Source organism: Apodemus sylvaticus, chromosome 18 (assembly GCF_947179515.1).
Source record: "Apodemus sylvaticus chromosome 18, mApoSyl1.1, whole genome shotgun sequence".
NCBI lineage: Eukaryota > Metazoa > Chordata > Mammalia > Rodentia > Muridae > Apodemus > Apodemus sylvaticus.
Window position 1 is genome coordinate 64,326,838 of NC_067489.1, and position 2,299 is coordinate 64,329,136.

A 2,299-nucleotide genomic window follows, 5' to 3' on the forward strand; every position below is an offset into this window, starting at 1 on the left:
CTCCAGGCCAGCTATGGGAGAGAGTCTATGTCTCAAAGACATCATAGCTGGACTCGAAATGTTTGAAATGGTTTGGACTGCTTGTGGGATTTTTTTAAGGTTATAATTTTGTAAAAGATTAAAATCTGTTTATTTTCTTCTGTGCCTTAACTTTATAATTCTGTAAGACAGAGTTTCTTTTGACGACCCTCAATAAACTTAGTAATGTGACTGGCCTCTTTTGTTGACAGAATATTCAGTTCAATGGACTGAAGAACTGAGAATTATTTTGGTGAATGGATTCCAATATAGGGAATAAGAGTACGCTGAAGATTTGACCCGTTTTGAAGAACCATAACAGTCCATTTGTCTAATCGGTAACAACGAAGGATAAAAAATGAATTCAACTCTGTTCTCCCAGGTTGAAAATCACTCATTTCAGTATAATGCCTCGGAGAATTCTCCACTTCTGGCTTTTGAAAATGACGACTGTCACCTGCCCTTGGCTGTGATATTCACCTTAGCTCTTGCTTATGGGGCTGTGATTATTCTGGGGGTCTCCGGAAACCTGGCATTGATCATAATCATCCTGAAACAGAAAGAGATGAGAAATGTCACCAACATTCTGATCGTGAACCTCTCCTTCTCAGACTTGCTAGTTGCGGTTATGTGTCTCCCGTTCACTTTCGTATACACGCTGATGGACCACTGGGTCTTCGGGGAGACCATGTGCAAGCTGAATCCCTTTGTACAATGTGTCTCCATCACAGTATCCATTTTCTCGCTGGTTCTCATTGCTGTGGAGCGGCATCAGCTAATCATCAACCCAAGAGGGTGGAGACCAAACAACAGACACGCTTACATAGGCATTACTGTCATTTGGGTCCTTGCAGTGGCTTCTTCTCTGCCCTTCGTGATCTATCAAGTTCTGACCGACGAGCCCTTCCAAAATGTATCCCTTGCGGCGTTCAAGGACAAGTATGTGTGCTTTGACAAATTCCCGTCAGACTCTCACAGGCTGTCTTACACGACTCTCCTTCTGGTGCTGCAGTATTTCGGCCCACTCTGCTTCATATTCATATGCTACTTCAAGGTAAGAGAAGCGTTGGCCCCTCCCCCAATCGTTTCCCATCTTAGCTCCTTTGTACAGACTTGCGCAGTAGGTGCATGTGGTGCGCGTCATACTTGAACTTACCCTTTGCTTCCTTCATAGATATACATTCGCTTGAAAAGGAGAAACAACATGATGGACAAGATCAGGGACAGTAAGTACCGGTCCAGTGAGACCAAACGAATCAACATCATGCTGCTCTCCATTGTAGTCGCCTTTGCGGTCTGCTGGCTGCCCCTGACCATCTTCAACACTGTGTTCGACTGGAACCACCAGATCATTGCCACCTGCAACCACAATCTGCTGTTCCTGCTCTGCCACCTCACGGCCATGATCTCCACCTGTGTCAACCCCATCTTTTATGGATTCCTGAACAAAAATTTCCAGAGGGACTTGCAGTTCTTCTTCAACTTCTGTGACTTCCGGTCTCGAGACGACGACTACGAGACCATAGCCATGTCTACCATGCATACGGATGTGTCCAAGACTTCTCTGAAGCAGGCAAGCCCAGTCGCATTTAAAAAAATCAGCATGAACGACAATGAAAAAGTCTGAAGCCGCTCAGAACATAAGGTCCCAGACTATGTCTGTGGAAAAACAAGCACAGCCCGCCGCATGCTTTCTTTACCTGTGCTCCCAGGAAACGGAATGAAGCAGGTTTGGAGAGTCCAGGACATCCTGTGTTGGGTTTTACTGCTTTTATGATGGTTGCCATGATTACTTAGCAATCCAGATTACTTTGTAATCTATCTCTGACAACAGTTTTGACTAGACTTCCTGTGTGTGTGTGTGTGTGTGTGTGTGTCTGTCTGTCTGTCTGTCTGTCTGTCTGTCTGTCTTTGTGTCTGTCTTTGTGTCTGTGTTTGAAATGCTTATGACAAGGTGTTTTATATTGTATTTATCGGAGTGAATTTCTCTGAAGTAGTGTCATGAGCTTACTTCAAAAGCAGTACTCAAAATATTGGATTTTTCAAGATCAGATGAGATTTCCAAGACCCTGGACTACCTTCGTTCCATGCTAGGCATCATCTTAGTCTGTTGCAAGGGTGACGGTATACAAAAGTCACCTTTTAGAATGTGCCGGAGCCAAAAGAGAGTCTGATATCTTTTAGCAGCATCTTTTTTTTTTCTCTCTCTCTCTTTTTGAGAGGACTGGACTTGTTATTCCTAATTGAGTCTTGCTCAAGATAAAGACACATAAAGAACACA

General features: G+C 43.9%; 1 protein-coding gene across 1 annotated transcript; it reads left to right on the top strand.

The window, feature by feature from the left end:
* The first annotated feature begins 239 nt into the window (after nt 1–239).
* On the top strand, nt 240–1,912 carry Npy1r (neuropeptide Y receptor Y1). Its single transcript, XM_052162237.1, has 2 exons — nt 240–1,072; nt 1,193–1,912. Exons 1-2 carry the CDS (start codon nt 377–379, stop codon nt 1,643–1,645), a joined length of 1,149 nt encoding a protein of 382 aa, XP_052018197.1. The 5' UTR covers nt 240–376; the 3' UTR covers nt 1,646–1,912.
* Nucleotides 1,913–2,299: the final 387 nt, after the last annotated feature.